The sequence below is a fragment of the Cheilinus undulatus genome, linkage group 21, assembly GCF_018320785.1.
Source record: "Cheilinus undulatus linkage group 21, ASM1832078v1, whole genome shotgun sequence".
Taxonomy (NCBI): domain Eukaryota; kingdom Metazoa; phylum Chordata; class Actinopteri; order Labriformes; family Labridae; genus Cheilinus; species Cheilinus undulatus.
The window spans coordinates 4,037,169-4,057,075 of record NC_054885.1 but is presented as its reverse complement, the minus strand read 5'-3'; the positions used below and the strand labels follow the sequence as shown (position 1 = coordinate 4,057,075).

At 39.2% G+C, this 19,907-nt stretch overlaps 1 protein-coding gene across 1 annotated transcript; it reads right to left on the bottom strand.

Moving 5' to 3' along the window:
• Window positions 1-2,063: 2,063 nt before the first annotated feature.
• mcoln1b (mucolipin TRP cation channel 1b) lies at window positions 2,064-19,842 on the bottom strand. The gene is made up of 13 exons (XM_041777678.1): window positions 19,653-19,842; window positions 15,858-16,111; window positions 15,603-15,764; window positions 12,810-12,966; window positions 12,112-12,193; window positions 11,925-12,021; window positions 9,310-9,409; window positions 9,113-9,219; window positions 8,884-9,033; window positions 8,694-8,795; window positions 8,484-8,606; window positions 7,843-8,049; window positions 2,064-6,648 (listed from the first exon to the last, which is right to left on the bottom strand). The coding sequence occupies exons 1-13, from the start codon at window positions 19,687-19,689 to the stop codon at window positions 6,514-6,516; spliced, it is 1,713 nt and encodes a 570-aa protein (XP_041633612.1). The 5' UTR covers window positions 19,690-19,842; the 3' UTR covers window positions 2,064-6,513.
• Between the last annotated feature and the right edge of the window lie 65 nt (window positions 19,843-19,907).

The following is a 19,907-nucleotide window of genomic DNA, read 5'->3' as shown; positions in this document are numbered from 1 at the left end:
TTTAAGAGGACTGAGTATGCACACGTCCGCCTTGATCCTCTCTTTTTGTCCATTTGCATCTTCAGTGCTTTCTCTCCAGCTGGCCTCGACTTGGATTCACTTTGTGCTGAGAGGTAGTTTGGGATAATGGTGCACCTGAAGGTTAAGTAGTTCACCTCTAGGCTCAGCAGTTTTGAACTTTAATGAAGTCAACAAACCTTTCTCTGTCTCTGTTTCACCTCGTCATCCTTTGAGTTCCTGTGTTAACGCTGGCATTAATTCTTCATGGCTCTGAGGTTGTATTGATTCCCTTCTGTTGGGATGGTGGCTGCAGAGAGCTCTCTCCCTCTACTGGTGCCACCCTCACACAGCATCGCCTCAGCTTCATGAAAAGCATCCTTCTAGATCAGGGGTGTCAAACTCAGTCCCAGCAAGGGCCGGATTCTGAATTTGGGTCTAACCTGAGGGCCGAACAAAGTCAATATTTAACCTAAATGATTTTGAGATTAAAAGGTCAACATGATCAGTTAAAAACTAAAAATCTGAGATAAGGAGTCAAATCTACAAGTTTTAAAGGTAAAAACATTACATTTAAAGTTGAAATAATGTTTTTAAAGGGAAAAATATGAGAAAGAACACTGAAACCATGATTTTAAACAGTCAAATTATGAGATAAAAGTCAAAATAATGAGTTTTAAAAGTCAAAATATGAAATAATATTAAAAACCGTGAGTTTTAAAGGTAAAAAAAAATTATTTAAAAGTGGAAGTTAGGGGTTGAAAAGGGTCAAAACATGAGATAAAAGTCAAAATCTTGGCTTTAAAAGGTCAAAATAGTATTTCAAATGTAAAATTATAAATCTAAAAGGTAAAAATATGAGAGAAAAAGTCAAAGTTATGAGAGGTAAAGGTTAAAATATGAAATAAATGGTCACAACCATAATTTTTAGTGTGAGATGCAAAATTGAAAATGTAAAGAAAACACAAATTTCTCTTCCATTCCTGAGGTTTTATCAAATCATTTTTACAATTTACTTTTTCTCATTTTTGTGACATTTTTGTGTATCTGAAGGTGGTTGAACACAGGCATGCACATTCAAGAACATGTGCATGCCTGTGCAGACAAGGCCGTCCATATAGGAGGAAAAATGGGAGAGCTTTCTGGGGCCCAGCCAAACTGGGGGTCCATGTAAGTCAGCAAAACCATGGTCCATTGTAAAGTTAAGCTGTGATATCCATATTTCATATCTAACCTGAAAAAATAACCTCTCTTATCAAAGAAAAAAGTATTGTTTTGTGGAGTAAATAGCCTTCTTAAAAATGTAAATCCCCTTTGTTAAAAAAAGAGTAAATATTGGTTTAAAAATTGCTACAATGGGCTAATAATGGCAAAATAGCTGAAATGGGTTAGAAGTGGAAAAAATTAGAAATTGCAATAAACAATGCAAAAATGGGCATACATAGAGGTAAAAGGGAGCTAAACAGTGGCTGAAATGGCTTTAAATTGGTTAAAATGGGTGAAAATTTGGTGAAATGGAATGAAAAATTGATTTTAAAAAATTGGCAAAAAGGGTTAACTTAGAAAAAATAGGCAGATATTGGCAGAAATTGGTTAAAGTAGCAAAAATTGGCATGTCAAATGGTGGAATGGGGTCAAAATGGGAAAAATGGGTGTAAAAAATGGTTAAAAAAAAATGGGTTAAGGGGCAATAATGGGTCAACAGAGGCAACATTAAGCTTAAGCTGCAAGAATTGGTTTAGAAGAGGCAAAAACAGGCAGAAAAAAAGTGGTGGAAAGAGTTTAAAACTGACAAAAATAGGTGTTAAATGACAAAAAATGTGTTAAAATTGGTGGGAAAAAATATGAAAATGGGTCAAAATTTGACAGAATTGGTGTAAAGTGGCAACAGTGTCCACAGGGACACAGGGGAACCACTGGAATAAAGGACACCTCTGACCTCCGCTACCATCAACTTTGAGGGATGAAATAAAAAGAAAAAAAAAGGGCATCTTGACTTGACCAACAAAGATCTTTAACATAAAGTTGGAAAATTAACCAAACGGTTTGGACACGTTTCAGTCTCTTCTGTTTATTCGCTGATGTGTTCTCTCATACAGAAGGCAGCTACTTCACACAGAAGATTCAGTACAAATGAAGGTAAAAACCTCCTCATGATCCCGTTTACCTGTACATTTTTACAACGAGGTCAAACTAAACAGCATACAAAATATCAGAAAACAAATGTAGTGAGAAACACCAACGTTAGCACTAAATCAAAGAGGTAATAAAGAGGCGTCCCTTAGGTGTCAGGAGAACATCGTCATACATTTTACATTTACAGTACAGTGCTTCATTTGTGCTCTACGGCTCCCCCGTGACTTTTAAACCACCATCAGGCTTCAGTGAGTGCAAACAAGTACGTATAAATAAACATGCAGTAAAAATAGCACGCTGTTAGGACTGTAAACAATATCAGGAGGAGAAAATAGTGAGAAACAACAGCAAAAATGGCACACTTCAGCCCTGAAACACATTTGTGTGACTATTTAATAACTGAACATGTGAAATGATCATATATCAGTCTATTATAAATGTTTATATTATTTAGAAATCATGAAATGAAGAGCTGCTGGTTGATGGAGATACACCGAAGTATTTAACAGAGATATTTCCTTTTACATACGGCTCAGAAATTAAGCCAGGACAAAAATACAATTAAAAAATGCAGTCCCTTTAGTGGCCACTAGAGGCTGGCTCTAGAAGTGACTCAGTCCCCATTAAGCTGCATATTAAAGACACTGATTTTCTACCTGGATAAGACTACACTATTTTATGTATTTAACAATGGCACCATGTCAGACAATGCACAAAAATCTCGTCTTGTCTTGGAGTGGCAACACTACAGGTGATAGCGTCCCCAGTTAGCTTAGCTATGCTAGCTTCGCTGTATGTGTACACAAGGGAAAATTCAGAGAAGCCAGTCTTGTGGTTGTGGGGCGTCCTGGATGCATTGTTGATTATTTCAAAGTATGAGAGTGTTGACACACCAGACGTTAATATTTGACAATGTGACAGTGCAACTGGGCCAAAATCGGGCTAAACTGCTGTAGTCTGATCTGGCCTTTTTCTCTAAAAATTCTTAAATGAGGAGCTGTTGGTTTGCAGAGATAAATGTGTTCATTCCCAGACATTAAACGGAGCAATTTCCCTTTAAATGTGCACGTCTGAAAAGTAACACAGCTCTGTTAGTTGCAATCACATGACTTTACAAATAATAAGTCAATAAACATTAACTAAGATTATGGACCTCTTTAAAATGATAGTACCCAAAGAAGAGTGTATTAATGTGAGGAAAGGAGAGTAAATGATTCTCGAGAAATAACAAACAAATGCAAAGCAGGGACAGAAAGCAAAAGCTGATTTAGACCAGATTAAAGAAGAAAAATCCGTTCTCAGGCTCCAAAGCTGAGTTGTTCAAAAGTTCTTATCCAGATAAAAATGGTTGGTGATCAGCTGTTTTCTTCCCAGATTACACAACCCTGTCTTAGTTTGTAAAATAAGCTGCGTAGAATCATCCTGATCAGAAACAGACCTTAAAGGATTACCGAATCCGAACCAGAACTCCACAGAAGAAACTAACAGCATACTTTGACCACAGGGGGCGCCAAATCCACACAAACTGTAAGATCCTCACTGCTGCTTTAAACTACAAGTTCTATGTTTTATATTCATAAAATTTGGTGAATTTTATGAGCAAAAAAGTGCTTAATTTTACAACCCTAAATCAGATCTTATGGTAGAAGTCTGTAAGGATTTTAATGTGTTTATGAATGGAGTTATTTTATCTGTCATATGTTTTTCTTATTGTCTTTTATCGTAGTGATGCAGGGCGCCCCCTAGAGTGTCAGAGCTCTAAGCCTGAGTACTTTTGAAAATAAATCTGATCGGGATCATTTTGACTCATATTGCAAATTGTTTGTGATTACTTGTACTGAAGAGAATGATCAATTTGATGTCATTCTCATTCTTAATAAGAAAGAAATGCAAAAAAAGAAAAGCACAATTTATGCAAACCATTCTAAAAATGGTATCTGAATGTTTGCATGACCTGTAGAGCATGATAGCTCTGCTACTGCTGCAAAAAAAAGCATTAAACTTCTATTATGACACATTTCAGGTTAGAGAAATATTGCACCTTCTGCAATCTGAAAATTGCAGGTAAATTTTCTGATTAATTTGTCAGCCTTAGTGAGTTTTAACAGCAAAAATAAAGGATTAAAAACAGCATTCTGTCTCAACTATGTAGCAAAAATGTTTTCTGTTTCTTTAATCCAGACTGAGTCCAGCCCTCTGCTGAGATCAGGATGATCCTGACTTTAAGGATCAAATAATCCCAAAAATCCTCAAAAGTTTATCAATACCAACCAGATCTTATCAGGATTAAAACCAGAATTTCATAACCTGATATTATCTGATCATGATATATATTTTTTTTTAGTTTTTAACAACCCGATTTCCAGATTTAAGCCAGTCTTAAAGATTTACTCCCGTTGGATTATGGCTCCTTAGAACTATCACGCCCTAAATCTTCAGCTTGTGCATTTAATGTTGTTGCAAATGTTTTAACCTAAAGCCACACTGGTCCTTTAAATATAAATACAAAAATGTCAAAGTAAAACTGTGCCCTATGGCCCTGGAACACATTTCGTGCAGAGACAACTCTCAGTTTAGCTGTGACCTTCACACGCCTCCACGCAGCAGGAGACAGCGAGGGGCTGGGCTGGAACTATTTCACCTTTTTCATTCATCTTATTGAATCTTTACGTCCACCTTTAAGGGCTTATACTCCACTTAAAGTGCGTTTATGAAGGTGGCAGCAAATATTTAGAAATGTAGAGGCTAGACATAAACCTGATGTTAACTAAATGTATATGGACACATCATGGCTGCCATGCATCCTACATGTTGGTTTGACAGTACGGCCCAATAAGAGCTTATAAGAGTGGCTGAAAGTCACCAGCTAACATGGTCTTGAATTAAACTGATACACCGGGTGCGTTAGGTCCATGCATGGAGGGAAAAAGCTCAGTCTGAGCTGATTAATCTTGAGTGTTTCCATGTCTTTAGTTTACGTCTCACACATCAGATGGCCTGAGCGCTCTTGTGTGCCCTCTAGAGGTTTCTTCCAGTAGCACACATCAAGTATGGGTAACTATATTTACAGGAATGCTCATGATGCAGCAGAATGCAAATGCAAGGATAAACAGGAAGTATATCTCCAGCCTTAGAAAGCATCTTAACCTGAACAGCAAACAGCCGGCGCTGCTAAAAGGCTAAAATTAAGCTAGCATGACTGGCTGAATGGATGCAATAGATTAAGTTGCATATATTAATATGCTAGTCCTGTGTTCAGTTAATATAGAGTTGGTTAAAAAAGCTTAAAAAACATTTAAAATCTATCCCTTATTTCTGTAGCTCCTCTTTCTGCACAGTCAAAAAGTGTTTTAGCGTTTATGTAAAGGGTTTGGCATCATAATAAGACTTCCCTTACAATAAGTACTGCTGATTCGGAGCCGTAAACATACAAATTTACTTTTTTTTTTTTTAGTACTGTTGCTGTTCTCTGCTTATTTTTTTAAATCCAGCACAGTATGGATCACTGTAAATTTACAGATGCCTATCCCTTATAATATTTTTTTATGCTACTGGAGATTAAGGGACATTATTGGAGCCTTTTGCAGAGCATTCAGATTTAAAAAGAGTAAAAAGGCTCATTTTGAGGTGTATTTTCCTGCATCGTCACCTGGCTCCTTCCAGCAGAAACAGTTCATACATATTGATGACTGGCCGCTTGGCTGCAGGGCTTCCTCCAGCAACCATCAGAGGACGAGAACAAAGAGGAATAAGGATCGAAGTCTGACTGAAAATACTGGATCTAATGCGTACAGAGAGCAGTTAATGATCGCTCTGATTTCAGCTTGCATGGCTTCCCTTTTGTCTTTTCTGCATCTGCAGATTCAGAGGACATTAATATATTTACATAATCATGAGGTGCAAAAACGCCGTCATGTGTGCAGCCATGTGGACAATAAGATGGTGCTAAAATCCCTGTGCAGAATCTCTGGTCATTCAAGTGAAAATTGGCATCCGGATTCTTCAGTTGAGTCAAAGACACAAGGATGTTTACTGGCTTTAAAAACACAAACTGATGTTTCATAAAGACCCGATAAATTATTCAAGAAAGAGCAGGTAATGTGGCCTGTGACTGTGGAGAAGGTCCGTCCTCTCGCTTCAGCAGAAACTGAAATTAAAAAATCAAACACGAGGACAGCTCAGCTCGGTCCAAGGTCGTTCGGTTCACTCTCCAGGCGTTTAGCGTCCCAGCGGGGGGTCTGGAGGAAAGGAACCAAATTGCAGCCGGCTGACGCTGGAGTGGAGATAAAGTGGTTTTAAGGAGGAAAAAAAACTCCCTTTCCTCTTCATACACGCTCACAAATTGCTTACTCCCTTTGTGCCTCCTCCTCCTCCTCTTCTTCACCACTCACAGCAGCAGAGGAAGGAGCATGACGACCCCTCGGGCCCGCGGAACTTTCCAGAGCTGGGCGTGTCCGTGCACTCTGCGATGAACGTGTGCAGGCTGCTGACACGCACCTGCTCCTGTGTGTGCGCCTGCAGGAAGACAAAAGATGAAACAACATGAAGCTATATCATCCATACATATCAGCTTATATGAGCTGTAAATTTTGGTTTAAAGCAGCCTTAAATATCAGCTGATATCCACAATAAATATTAGACTACATTCCCAGTAAATTTGGGCCTATATTTGCTTTAAATTTGCTGTACAAACACACTTATAATAGCTGTAAATATCAACTAATATTTGCTTTACACATTGGCCTACAAAGGATGTAAATATCAAACTATATCTGCTGTACATAACGGCCAATATCACCTGTAAATATCAACTTATATGAGCTGTAAATTTGGCTTATATCACCAATAAATATTGGCCTACATTTGCTGTACATATTGGCTATACTACCTGTAAATATCAGCCTCTTTCAGTTGTAGATTTTTGCCTATATACACTGTAAAAGTCAACCAATATCATCTGTAAATACTGGTCTTTGTAAGTTTTAAATAACAGTCTATATCCACTATGAATATGGGACTAGATTCCCTGTAAATCCTGGTCACATTAGCCGTACATACGGCTATATTAGCTGTAAATACCAGTCTATATCTCCTGCAGATATTGGCCTTATAAGCTTTAAATATCAGGCTATATCCACTAAAAATATTGGACTAAATTCATTGTAAATTTGGGCCGATATTTGCTTTAAATATTAACCTTTTTTTGCTGTAAAAATCCACTTATAATGGCTGTAAATACTGACCAATATTTGCTTCACATATTTACCTATATAGGCTGTACATCTCATCTATAACCACTGTAAATATCACCCTATGTCTGCTGTACATTTCAGCTGTACGTCCAAATAAGTCTGGGGAGACCAACACCTGCTGAAGTCCTTTTCTTTGTTCATCCTCAGTCCTCAAACTTTTAGGTGTATTTTAAGGATAAAAGTTTTAGATCTAAACAACATTTATACGTCAGTATCAGCCTAAATAAATTTGTAATTACTGGCATATAGGATATTTCAAAAATCCAACCAAATATTCTTGTTTAGGTATTTTTATCCGTTCCATCCATCCATTTTCCTCCCTTTTTTTACAGGGTTATATTGCGGTGGCAGCAGCTAAGCAGGTCAACCCTTGAACCCATCGCCCCTGGCGGGATTTATGAAGTTGTCTGAACTGAACTGATTCAGCTGAACCTTCTTTCCTTGTATGAAAGCGTACCATGATGGTGTCGTAGGCTCCAGTGATGAGTGCAATGAAGAGCGACAGCACCATGTAGATGAAGAGGGAGATGAAGGTGTAGAGGTAGACCTGGCTAAAGATCCACACCAGCGTGCCGCTCTGCTCCATCTCTGCAAATGTCACGAACATGTCGTCTCCGTTTATCAGAGAGAAGAGACACTCGGAGACCATGGACAGGGAGCGGAACTGAAGATCAGCAAAAAACAAAATAGTTAATCACTAGAAGGGCCTGTATGCTGGGTTAAATGTCTGGGCTCTGCTTTAAAAAGTGTTTTTATTAACAGTATTACACAGATGCTTTCCTATTCTGACATCTTACTGCATAAAGTGACCGTTTCAGCAAAGTTGGCATAAATATCCATTAAAATATTTGTTTCAGGTATTTCAGAAGTGCTGAATGCTCTGGATTTTTGCTGTCATGAAGTCTTTTACCTTCTACATGTACAGATATGTGACTCCTTCCTATCAGCATAAGCATCAACAAAATATCCTGTCATGATTCATATTTAATGAATGTCAATTTTCTCTGCTCATTTATAATTCATAGCTACAAAAATGATTGGCTGGAGGGCCCTTCATGATAATCAGACATAAACCAGAGGTCAGAGTGACTCAGATACCTTTGCATGATATGGCCCCAGCACGATCCATCCACAAAAGCAATATCCCAAATAGATAGCAGCTGCACAGCAACAGAAGCGGATGACGTTGGGAAAGGCGGCTCTGAGGGTCACAATCAAGATCTGTGGGATCAAAAAAGATGATCATGACAAATTAGAACTCTTCCGGATAGGCAGCCTGTGTCTGTTTAGTTCCTGTTTTTCACCTACGTTGTATTTCTGGAAGAAGCTGAGGTAGCGGATGACTCCCACCCAAACCAGCAGGGTGGACGTTCCCAACAGGATGCCACAGATGTCGTATGAGGAGATGTTCTGGGATAAAAAAAACAGTTAGAATAGCAGCTGAAAATCATACCTGGCAGCTAAAAAAGGTTCCACATCAGCTCGTTTCTGCTCTCACCTTGGACTCGATGCCGATCTTGATGAAACTGCCGATGATGGTGAACATGTCGCTGATGGTGAGGAGGATGTACCAACCGTTGATGAATTCCATCCGGTCTCCCCAGCTCACACTGCGGCCGAGCCTATGTTTGAAAAAGTGCACGTACTCCTGCAGACAGAGACGGAAGTCATCAGTTAGGATGCAGATTATGATTATAAAAACACTTTGGCGTACTGTCTCTTCTTACGTTCTGCAGCATGACTCCTCTGAGGATGGAGCGACCGCACAGCAGCAGAGACAGCAGACACACGAACGCCACCAACACGTCAAAGAACTCCCGGGCGTAATTCTCCGCTGTCAGGAGAGAATCACACATAATCAGAATTTTAGGAGCCAAATGGATTAATATTTGCACAAACAAAAGGTCAAACATGGTTTCCTCACCGTGTCCTTTGACATTGGGGTCCCTACACTCCTTTATGGTCGCCTGGTTCTGCAGACTGATCTTCACTTTCCCGCTGTGAGCTTTGTTGTCCATGACGATCTGAGAGAAAAAGGAAGCATGACGATTGTTGTTGCTAAAATTTTAGGTCATTTAAAGTTCTTTATTATCATGACTTTAAATGAAATACTTTTCTTAACTACAGGGATGCACAGTATTATCAGCATGGTATTGGTATCCATAGATTAAAACAAATAGATCTACCATAAATATCAGCCCATATTCCCTGTAAAACTTTGGCCTATATTTACTTTAAATATCAAAACTGTAAATATCAAACTATATCCACAATAAATATTGGTCTACATTAGCTGTACATATTGGCTGAACTGCCTGTAAATATCACCTTATATCTGCCATAAATAATGGCATATTTCAGCTGTAAATATTGGCCTATATCTGCTGTGTGTAACAGCCCAAATCAGATGTAAATATCAGCATTTATCAGCTGTAAATATTGACCTATATCAGCTTGCTTATACTGGCATACATCAGCTGTAAATATCAGTCTAGAATCTGTGTACATTTTGGTCTATATCGGCTGTAAAAATCAGCCTGTATTTGCTGTAAATATTGGGCTACATCTGTTGTAAATATAAGCCTCTTTTTGTAAATATCGGCCTATATTCCCTTTAATTGTGGGTTGATATGTGCAAATGTTTATCCATCCTTCTCCTAACTCCTCTTGACTTCCAGTAAAAACACTAAAGGTGCATTTGGGTCACTCACACAAAAATGTTGGACTGGCAGCATGTTTGGATGCAAACTTTCTTGACTTAATCTAAACTCTTCTCTGCCAACCTGTATCTCTATGACGGCTGAGCTTAACTCTGCAGGAGCGGACAGAGGAAATGAAAGCTGCATGAAAGAGTGAGAAAGGCCAAAAATGACAGGACGGAGGTCTGTTCTTGTTTTTCGACCACACTTCTGTTTTTTTTCCTGTCTCAGCATTATCATAACACTGTAGCTTATTGTTCAAATAATACTCTGCATGTCTTGGTGTTTCTTTACAGCTAGTGCATGTGTCAGTGAGCGAGCGGACACCGAGCGCTTATTAATCGATCACAGATGGCACTGATTTATGGATTGAATTTTGAGTCAGAAAGATTCAAACAAAAATAAGCAAAAAATGTGATCCAATTTAAAACAAACAAAAAAAAAAGTTCACATCAGGGGTCGAATTCTAAATTATTATCATTTAAAAAAATTTATTATTATTTAATTATTATTAAATTTATTAATAATTTAGATTTGTATTATTTATTATTATTTTTATTTATTTATTAATATCTTTATCATTCATTATTTTTTTTTTTTTTTGTTATTTATTTATTAGTCTTATTATCTTTTTGTACATAGCTCCGTTTTTTTTCTCTCAGTGATCAGACTTTTGCTCTCACTCCTCAGTTTTGCAGCCTGATCCTTTGTTTGAGTTTCTGCCTGCAGTTCTGACACAAATGTCACATGTAGGCGGGCTTTTCCCTATCCCTACTGGCCATCGAGTTTTTGAGTGACAGCTGAGTCGCTCCAGATGCTCCAGCAGTTGTTGTTCAGCTCACGTCTGGGAAATTTAAGAAGAAAACCAGCCCAGACTGTCGTTTCTGCATCAGTTTGACTGAATCATTTTTGCTTCATGAAGTCTAACTATTATTTAAATGTGCTTATTTGTCAGTGCAGTGCTTCCATACAGATCTCCACAAATAGATATCTTAAAGGTTTATTTACTTATGTGTGATGCCCAGTTAAAGTTTATGTTTGGCCAGTTTTACCTTGATAATATTTTTCATGCAAACACCAGCTGATGTGCAGAGAGGGAGGGGAAAAAATGCTCAAAGTGAGAACCTGCACATAGGATGAGGCGTGCACCATGCATGGTCTACGTATACGAAGGGGCGGGCCTGGATAGGACCCTCAGCGCCCTTCTGGAACAGAAGTGGCCCAACTAAAGAAATGTACGTCCCTAGACTCCCCACCAAAACTGAAGACCAAAGCTAAAGCTGCACCAGTGTGCCTTGACAGATAAGCTCTGCTTTGTCCATGGCATTGAGGCACATCTCTTAGCACCCCCCTCCACAAAAAAGATTTTTAAACTAAATGCTGGCAGGTATGCATGGTTTTACTGCATTTTCATGTGGTTGCAGATGTTTTTGAAAACTGCTTACATGATTATTTTTGAAAATGTGGGTTGAGAACTTCTGTTTTAAAAATGCCTGCCAATGTTTGAACAAAGCTTTTGTCACTATTGTTTTCTGGACAAAAGAAAAGTAGATGAAAAATAATATTTTCTTTAAAAAGCTGATGCAGAGAGTATTTTTCATGCTCAGACTGCTGATGGCTGAAAGTGGATGATACTGGTGTTGTACTGTAAATGAGACTGCCAGCACCAAAAACAGGATCTATGAGCCAGCCCTTCATGTTAGTACGTTGTGGAGGTTCCCACAGACCTGCGTCTTCTTTGGTTTTTGATCATTTTAACCAACAACTCTAGAGTTTTAGGTGAGGAGTCTCACTGATGTATGATGTTCACTCAAACAGAAACGACTGAGGAGATAATCACCGTGATAGCGAAGGTGTAGCAGTCAGGAATCTCATTATTTATGATGGTCTGAATGTTGATCGCCTTCAGCTGGAAGTCGATCGTCACATTGATCAGCCTGGAAACAAAAAGACAGAAAGAATGACTCAAACAGCTCATAAAACACCATATTTATAATTTTACTATAATAAGAGGTGAATCCTCTGACTTGTAGAACTTGAGAGTGAAGTTCTTGTAGTCACTGACTCCTGCAGCAGCGCTGTAGTTCAGTGGATTCAGTCCAAAACAATCTGGAAACATCCAAAAATAGAAGAAGAGGAAGTCAAATAAATCACATGAGGGCATTTAAGTGCACTAAAAGACTTTTTCCACATCATGTGAAGCAAAAACCCACACGTCTTCTCCACACTTCCTCTCAGACTCTAACAGCCCAGTTGGTGATTTTTATTTATCATGCTTTGTAAAAAAATATCTCTGCTAATCAGCTATTATTTAAAAATGCATCAAAATAACATCCTGAGTCAGAAACTCAGCCGTTACTTCTGAAGTATGCAGGTAAAAAAAGCAGTTATGTTGGTTAAAATTTAGTAGGAACTTCTTTTTTTGTCTCCTTAGCTTGTTGTTTCCCAAACTCCTCCCTGCAAATTGAAGACCATAAAGACAATATTTGTTTGGACCAGCAGCCAGCATCTAGTAATGACAGAAACTATTTTCAGCCCTAAAAAGTAGGCCAGAGTTGCGGGGCACTTTTTGACATATTTGGAGCAAGAACACAATGATTCACTGACACGATCGTCTCCTGAAGGGATGAGTTCAAACAAAGCAGCGCTGCTGGTTTTACCACAGAATATCCAGAGTTTAGTTCACCAGACTTTAAGGAGAGAAAAAGATAAATGTCAAACCTACCGGTGACGACGTGAGGGTCGATATCGAAGGTGTCATTGACGGGGTCGATGGTTCCCTTCCTGTAGTACCTCTGGCAAAGGGAGAGGGCGCTGTCGTTTGCACCGACGCCCAAAACGTAGGCGTAGCGACCCAGAGAGAGCTGAGGCAGAGCCAAGTACTGACGGGGAGAGAGGCGAGGAGTTACAGAGGATATGGGTTGAGTTATAGACAAACAGCCACTACATTCCCTATATTAGCTTCTCTGGCCTCTGTAAAATACAAAAACTCCAGTTCCAGAAAAGCTGGGACACGTAAAATGTGATTTGCAAATTATTTTCAACTTATTTCGAATTGAAAACAACATGAAGGCGAGATATTTAATGTTCAAATTGATACACATTTTGTTTTTTTGGAAATGAATGCACATTCTGTATTATATGCCTGCAACATTTTTCAAAAAAGTTGGGACAAGCGCAAGAAAAGACTGGGAAAGTTGCTGAATGCTCAGAAACACCTGCAAAGATCCACTTGTCAGTCGGTTGACTGGTAACAGGTGATAGTATCATGATTGGGAGCCTTTCATTCATTCAGTCATGTGAAAGACTTCATGGTTTAATAGTCCAACAGTTTATTTATAATGCTCCCCATAATTGAATGGCAAAGAATTTTGAGATTTCCCCATCCTTAGTCCACAATATCTGGAATCTGAAAGAATCTCTGCATGTAAGGGGAAAGGCTGTAAACCAACATTGAATACCCGTGACCTTTGACCCCTAAAGTGATGCTGCATTAAAAATTAGCATCATTCTAAAATGGATATTACAATGTGGGCTCAGGAACACTTCAGAAAACCTTTCTTGGTTAACACAGCAGTTCACATCAGCTGCAAATGGGAGTTTAGAATCTACCATGTAAAGACAAAGCCATTTATCAACATCCAGAAGCCACGCCCACTTCTCCAGGCCTGAGCTCACCTCAGATGGACTGACCTAAAGAGGAAAAGTGTGCTGAGGTCTGACAAGTCCACATTTTAATGGTCATCCTCCAGGCTAAAGAGGAAAAGGACCACCCAGGCTTTTATCAATACAGGGTCCAAGAGCCCGCATCTGTGATGGTGTGTGGGTGTATCAGTGCCCATGGCATGGGTCACCTGCACATCTGTGAAGGCACCATAAAAACTGAGAGATATACAGGTGTTGTAGCAACATATGCTTCCATCCAGACGTCTTTTTAACAAGACAATGCCAAGACACATTCTGAACAAGTCACAACAGCATGGCTTCACAGAAGAAAGAGGGTGGGGCCTAGGCTGGCCTGTATGGAGTCCAGAATGTATGAAGAAAGAGATATGAAAACAGGAACCCTGCACTGCTAAGCTACACAAAGGTCACATAATATGCAAACATCAATTTTTCAGGCTTTTCTAACAGAGAGTAAGATCAAGAGAGCCAAATCCATTTCCTGAGAGGGGCGGAGTCAGACAGCTCATAAACATTTAAAGCCACAGACACAGAAACAGCTTGTTCTGGGCAGGGCTGAAATAGAGGGAGTTTTTAGACATGCAAAAATCCAAAACTGGAGGTTTTTTTCAGCAACAAACTTCACAGGCATGTTTTGGGGACCTCTGAGACCAGTATAAACTTGTCTTAAAGGGTAAAATATGTCCCCTTTAAGATGAACATGAAGCAAGAATATGAAAGAATTCCATCCAGCCCTCTGTAGAAAAGCTGATAAAATACAGCCTTGCCCCTAATGTGCAGAGATTTCTCCAGACTCTCTGAATCTTTTGATGATATTATGGACTCTAGGTGATAAAATATCTTAATTCTTAGTCGTGCATGGTAAATAAAGTTGTTCATAACCTGTTGGACTGTTTGCCCACAGTGTTTCAATAAGTGGAAAGCCTCTTATCATTGTTGATTGTGAACTACAGAGCTGTTCAGGGCTGCTCCTTTTTAAAAAATGATTTTTGGGTGGCTTTTTTTGGCCTTTATTTAGATCGGACAGCTGAAGAGAGATGGGAAACATGGGGAGAAAGAGCGGGGGGCAATGCCTTGATGACTACAGCCTCTGTAAATGGGCACCTGCGCCACCCACTGAGCTAAACCGGCACCCAGGAGCGCTCCTTTTATACCCAACCATGGTACTGTCACCTATTACTAATCAACCTACTTACATTTGGAACATTTCAGAAGTTTCTAAGCATTTCACAACCTTCTCAGTCTTTTCTTGCTCCTGTTTTTTGGACTTTTGTGGAACATTTTGCATGCATCAAATCCAGAATGTGTGTCTATTTGAAATATTAGCAAGTAAGTTTATCAGTTTGAACATTTAACATCTTGTCTTTGTGCTCTATTAAGTTTATATAGATTGAAGATGGTTTGCAAATCACTGTTTTGTGTTTTTTTCGTGTCCCAACTTTTTGGGGAATTGGGGGTTAGGGTTTGCAAGAAAGCTCCTGCTTTCTTGCAGTTTATAGTAACTACAAACAAGAAACTGAGTAATGTATGGCTTTTGTTATAGTTGCTTTGGAGTCAAATCAGCCTCAATATAATTAAATTTTTCCAAGAATAATACCAAATTTAAATATCCAGAATAATGACAACTGTAGTGTTGATTCTTCTGTTTTAAAAGAGGATTACAAACCGTTAAACCTCAGCTTAGTTAGAATTTAATCAGATATAGAGTGATACTGTCCACAAAGCAGTGAAATTAAATCAAAGGTCTCAAAGAAATCTCAAAGGTGAGCATGTAAGGATCAAATCATCTGCAGGTTAAAACCACCCTGACTTCCTGTCTTGATTTTAAAGCTACCTGCTCGATGGCGAAGTAGATGTGGCTGTACAGGTCCTTCTGTGTGTGCACGGCCTGAGGAACGTTGTCCTGGAAACCTTTCAGGAAAAGATGTTTGAACGCCGCCGTGTTCTCCTCTTTAAACGTCACCACCATCTGGTTACTCAGACCAAACAGCACCAACTGAAGAGACAAAAACAGACGTGAACAAAGAAGCTTCAACCTTCAAGAAACTAAAGAATCATAACGAAACCTCCAGCATGAACGCATCCCTACCTGCACGGTCACGATGATGATTTTGAGCAGTTGCAGGCCCAGTTTAAAAGGTTTGCGTCCCTTGGCGTGATATTTATCACACGGGCTCATGAAGAAGTATTTGAGCTTCCTCCTCAGGGCCTCTTCCTCCTCTTCTTCCTCATCCTCGTGCTGCTTACAGTGTGGATCAGAGCTCACCAAAACTCTGGGCCGACAGTCACCGAGAACCTCACTGGAGCCATAACTGCGCTCAGCAGACAGGAGCCGGTCCTTCTCTGGAAATTCAAAGAAAAAAAACATGACAGAAATGTTGAAGTAAGAGTGAGTAAAAACCACTGACACTCTTACCAGAGTGAGCAGCAGTCAATAGTCAGAAAGGAAACCAGAGAGCTGGTGATGACATAATCACTTCCTTTAAGCAGCAGGATATGAGAGTTTGAATCAGAGCTGCAAGAAAAATATATTACCACTGAAATAATCAATCTGATGAGTCATTTTAGAGAGAAATCTGGAGTATTTCCTGGTTTTAACTACTCAAATGCAAAATCCCCATATTCTCTTTATCATGCAAATATTTCATGGTAAATTAGGATTTTGCAAACTGTTTCAAAATCATAGAAATGTTTCATGACATCACCTCATGCTTCATAGCTGCACGAGCTGAATATACATAATATTGCCAAAAGTATTCACTCACCCATCCAAATAATTGAAATCAGGTGTTCCAATCACTTCCATGGCCACAGGTGTATAAAATCAAGCACCTAGGCATGCAGACTGTTTCTACAAACACTAGTGAAAGAATGGCTCACTCTCAGGAGCTCAGTGAATTCCAGCGTGGTACTGTGATAGGATGACACCTGTGCATCAAGTCCAGCTGTGAAATTTCCTGGCTCCTAAATATTCCACAGTCAACTGTCAGTGGTATTATAACAAAGTGGAAGCCATTGGGAACGACAGCAACTGAAGTGATGCTGAGGCACAGAGGGCGCAGAGGTCGCAAACTTTCTGCAGAGTCAATCGCTTCAGACCTCCAAACTCCATGTGGCCTTCAGATTAGCTCAAAAACAGTGCGTGGAGAGCTTCATGGAATGAGTTTCCATGGCCGCGCAGATGCATCCAAGCCATACATCACCATGTGAAATGCAAAGCGTGGGATGCAGTGGTGTAAAGCACACCGCCACTGGACTCCAGAGCAGTGGAGGCGCATTCTCTGGAGTGATGAACCGCTCTTCTCCATCTGGCAATCTGATGGACGAGTCTGGGTTTGGTGGTTGCCAGGAGAACGGTACTTGTCTGACTGCATTGTGCCAAGTGTAAAGTTTGGTGGAGGGGGGTTATGGTGTGGGCTTGTTTTTCAGGAGCTGGGCTTGGCCCCTTAGTTCCAGTGAAAGGAACTCTGAATGCTTCAGCATACCAAGAGATTTTGGACAATTCCATGCTCCCAACTTTGTGGGAACAGTTTGGGGATGGCCCCTTCCTGTTCCAACATGACTGTGCACCAGTGCACAAAGCAAGGTCCATAAAGACATGGATGAGAGAGTTTGGTGTGGATGAACTTGACTGGTCTGCACAGAGTCCTGACCTCAACCCCACAGAACACCTTTGGGATGAATTAGAGCAGAGACTGAGAGCCAGGCCTTCTCATCCAACATCAGTGTGTGACCTCACAAATGCACTTCTGGAAGAATGGTCAAAAATTGTGGAAAGCCTTCCCAGAAGAGCTGAAGCTGTTAAAGCTGCAAAGGGTTGACTGACGTCATATTAAACCCTATGGATTAAGAATGGGATGTCACTTAAGTTCATATGTGAGTCAAGGCAGGTGAGTGAATACTTTTGGCAATATAATGTATACATAAAAAACTTTGTCTTTGTTGCAGCAGAACAACTTTTTAATCAGAGGTGCAAGAAAATTATTCTTCAACCAAACTGATGATCATTCAAGTAAATTAGTTTTTGAGAAAATGTTAAATATTTGCTCCAATGCACAATTTGCCCTCTTTCCTCATCATGTTTAGTGATTATAGGTGTTGGCATTTTTAGAACTGTTTTAAGACAAAAGAAAGGGCTGAATACTCACTTTGGGCTTTAAAATAAAGAGTTTGAAAGAATTGAATATAAACTCTTTCCTCGTTTGCAAAAAATAAAAGCTAAGAAAAAATGGCCTCAAATTTGATAATGAATATTTTAAGTTGTACTAGGGAAAAATTCTGTAATTCTATATATAATATGCGGGCACTATCTGCAGTTTTCCTCACTGAGAAAAATAAATAACCCATTGTAACCTGGTAAGACTTCTGTGGGTGTTGCCTTGGTTTGGAAAAAGGTAGGTCCATGCATATTGTACAGTTTTCCCTAGAATCATATTTTAGCTTAAAATCCAGGTCTTGTGTCAGCCCTAACCTAAGATCTTTACAGGTTATTAGTGTGGATGCTTAACTATTGATATTCGCATCGGCCATTTTGTCTATTCTTCTTCTTCTTCCGTGTCCGCTATCTCCTCCTTCATACTTTGTCATATTGACACCGTTTAAACTTAAAAAAATCCAGTTTCTTCGTCATTCAATGGCTATGACTTTTCTCATTTCTAACTTTTACAATTTTTAAAATAATTAACTTTGTTTAACAATGTTAAACAGATGGCAAATTTCACAAATCTGCACTTTCTTCAACTCCTTATAACTTTGGCATTCTTTGGGCTATTTTCACTATTTTACTATCACGCTCTTCAGCTTCTTGTGCTCTTTTAGGCTATTTTAAAAACTTTTTTACACTGTTTATACTTTTTCAACTATTTTGCTTTTTAAATTCTATATTTTGAGCAATGATTTCACATTCTTCACAAATCAGGTATTATACTCTTCAGCTTTTATGTATTTTCAGCTATTTCCATGCTATTTAAGCTTTTTCTATGCTTTTTTTTAACTACTGAATGCCATGTCAGCTACTTTTAGGCTATTTTCAGCTATTTTAAGGCTACTTTCAGCTATTTTCAGCTATTCCTAAGCTATTTTCAGCTATTTTACGGCTACTTTCAGCTATTCTTAAGCTATTTTCAGCTATTCCTAAGCTATTTTCAGCTTTTTTAGGCTACTTTCAGCTATTTTTGTCCCTTTTAAGCTACTTTCATGCTATTTTCAGCTATTTTTGTACTTTTTGACTATTTTCAGCAGTTCTTCCACAATTCGGCTCTTGGCATCCCCACGCAATTTCATTTGAAATTGCAATTTTGATCTAGTTTACAATGAAACTGAATGAATTGCTCCCTAACAAACCCGGTGGATTGCTCCTTTATGCTTTTATTCTGAGTATTTTTGTAAATAGTTTAAAGAAATATGAGTCTCTGTTGTTTAAATCAGGACCTTTTCAGTGGGTCAGATAGGGAGCAGCGGAGGAAATCACCCTAATGTTAATGTAAAGCGTGTCCTTGTAGGACCCGGTGTTAAGGTTCAAAGAGTGACTGTGTTAATTGGTGATTGAGATCGTTGTTGTCCAAATGTGCAAAGTATTTTGACATCGTACTAAAAACAAATAAATAAATGGACATCAGTTCAAACAGTTTCCGTCTTGAGCATCTTTTTCAACCACAACAACCAGGGACGCACTCGGATGTCACCCGTTAGCACGGTCACTCTTCAAACCATTACACCTGCAGGCTGTAATTCACATCCCGGTAAATGAATGGAGCTGTAACGATTGAAAATGACAGAAGTAAATGCACCTGTTAAAATAAAACATAACCAGTGATACAGACACAGTTTATCAGCCAACATGAAGCCGGTAATCCTCCGTTAATCGTTGTTTTTAATGACAAACCTGTGGCGCTGTCCTGGATGTAGCCTGAAGACGCCATGGTGATGCGTTCACGTTCACGCGGGAGAGATGTAAAAGGACATGATCGATACTAGCATCGACAAGGGAGTGAATTCATCTCATTAAATCTCCGTTTAATCAGATAGAGGATGTTCAGTGTCAGAGGATGACACAGAGGTAAACAGACCGCAGCTTCCTGGTAGTCACGTGATGAAGTCATGTGACCCACGCCTTCGTTAGGAATAAATAAAGGCGGAT

Bases quoted from the DNA above. Each gene is read 5' to 3' on its own strand.
- mcoln1b (XM_041777678.1), bottom strand. From the start codon at position 19,689: ATGGCGTCTTCAGGCTACATCCAGGACAGCGCCACAG. The intron at 9,220-9,309 runs GTGAGGAAACCA...CTCTCCTGACAG, and splicing joins CCCCAATGTCAAAGGACACG to CGGAGAATTACGCCCGGGAG. The intron at 8,607-8,693 runs GTAGGTGAAAAA...TTGATCCCACAG, and splicing joins GCTTCTTCCAGAAATACAAC to ATCTTGATTGTGACCCTCAG.